The sequence below is a fragment of the Corvus brachyrhynchos genome, unplaced genomic scaffold (genome assembly GCF_000691975.1).
Source record: "Corvus brachyrhynchos isolate BGI_N302 unplaced genomic scaffold, ASM69197v1 scaffold948, whole genome shotgun sequence".
NCBI classification, from domain to species: Eukaryota; Metazoa; Chordata; class Aves; order Passeriformes; family Corvidae; genus Corvus; species Corvus brachyrhynchos.
The window spans coordinates 33978-35651 of record NW_008239567.1 but is presented as its reverse complement, the minus strand read 5'-3'; the positions used below and the strand labels follow the sequence as shown (position 1 = coordinate 35651).

At 55.8% G+C, this 1674-nt stretch overlaps 1 protein-coding gene across 1 annotated transcript in view; it reads left to right on the top strand.

Moving 5' to 3' along the window:
* The window catches only part of LOC103621060 (L-gulonolactone oxidase-like), a 24615-nt gene that overhangs the window by 2557 nt on the left and 20384 nt on the right, over positions 1-1674 (top strand). The window contains 3 exon segments of the mRNA XM_017742313.1: positions 915-965; positions 968-1069; positions 1408-1502. Of these exon segments, the coding sequence (XP_017597802.1) occupies positions 915-965; positions 968-1069; positions 1408-1502 (248 nt within the window).

Below are 1674 nucleotides of genomic sequence, written 5' to 3'. Positions count from 1 at the left end.
TTTCAGGATGGGTTTGAGGGCAATTCCCAATGTTTTTCCCGCTGTTTTCCTGCAGATCCTGGTGCAGGATCCATTTTGAGGGAGATTCCTGATGGTTTTCCCATTGTTTTTCCATAAATCCCGGATTTTGGGATTCTTTTTGAGGGAGATTCCTGGTGGTTTTCCATAAATCCTGGGATTCCCGGTGTTTCTCCACAGATCCCGGATTTCAGGATGGGTTTTGAGGGCGATTCCCGCTGTTTTCCCGCTGGTTTTCCATCGATCCCGGATTTCAGGATGGGTTTTCAGGGAGATTCCTGATGGTTTTCCCGGTGTTTTTCTGCCGATCCCAGATTTTGGGATCAGTTTTGAAGGAGATTCCTGATGGTTTCCCATAAATCCTGGAATTCCCGCTGTTTTTCCGCAGATCCCGGATTTCAGGATGGGTTTGAGGGTGATTCCCGCTGTTTTCCCGGTGTTTTTCCCACTCTTTTCCTGCTGTTTTCCCACAGATCCTGGGTTTTGGGATCAGTTTTGAGGGCGGTTCCTGCTGTTTTCCCAGTGTTTTTCCATCGATCCTGGATTTCAGGATGGGTTTTGAGGGAGATTCCTGATGTTTTTCCATCAATCCTGGGATTCCCGCTGTTTTTCCGCAGATCCCGGATTTCAGGATGGGTTTGGGGGCGATTCCCGCTGTTTTCCCGCTGTTTTTCCGCAGATCCCGGATTTTGGGATCAGTTTTGAAGGAGATTCCTGATGTTTTTCCATAAACCCTGGGATTCCCGCTGTTTTTCCGCAGATCCCAGATTTCAGGATGGGTTTGGGGGCGATTCCCGCTCTTTTCCCGCTGTTTTTCCGCAGATCCCAGATTTCGGGTTGGGTTTGGGGGCGATTCCCGGTGCTTTTCCCGCTCTTTTCCCGCTGTTTTCCCGCAGATCCTGGAGCTGGCCCGGCAGCGGGACAAGCGGGGGAAGGGGCCGGACGGGGGAAAAAGCGGGTGAAGGTGGTGGGGGGGGGTCACTCCCCCTCGGACATCGCCTGCTCCGAGGATTTCATGATCCACATGGGAAAAATCAACCGGATCCTGCAGGTGAGAGCCGGAATATTCCGGGAACGCTCCGGAACAAATCCCCCAGATCACCCAGCCCGGAGAATTCCCGGGAATTCCTGAAGGAAAGCCTCCTTCCCTGGCGGATCCTCTTGGGATCGAGCTCCGGAGCCGCCTTTTCCTGGGAATTTCCTCCCCGGTGCGGAGCTGGGAGAAATTCTGGGGGAGATTCCGGGAGTTGGGAATGAGGCGGGAGCGGGGCCGGATCGAAGGCTGGGATGAGGTTTGGGATGGGGACGGCGGGAGCGGCTGGGAAGCGCCGCTGGATTTGGGAAGGGTTTTCCGTAGGGAATGGCCCTGGATCCCGGTTTTCCTCCCAGGTGGACAAGGACAAGCAGCAGGTGACGGTGGAAGCGGGAATTCTGCTCTCGGAGCTGAACCTGGAGCTGGATAAACACGGGATGGCCCTGGCCAAGTGAGCGGGGTCGGGAATGGAGCCGGGCGGGATCGGGAATGGATCCAGGCGGGATCTGGGAATGGAGCTGGGCGGGATGTGGGAATGGAGCCAGGTGGGATCAGGAATGGAGCTGGGCGGGATCTGGGAATGGAGCCAGGTGGAATCGGGAATGGGGCCGGGTGGGAGGGGC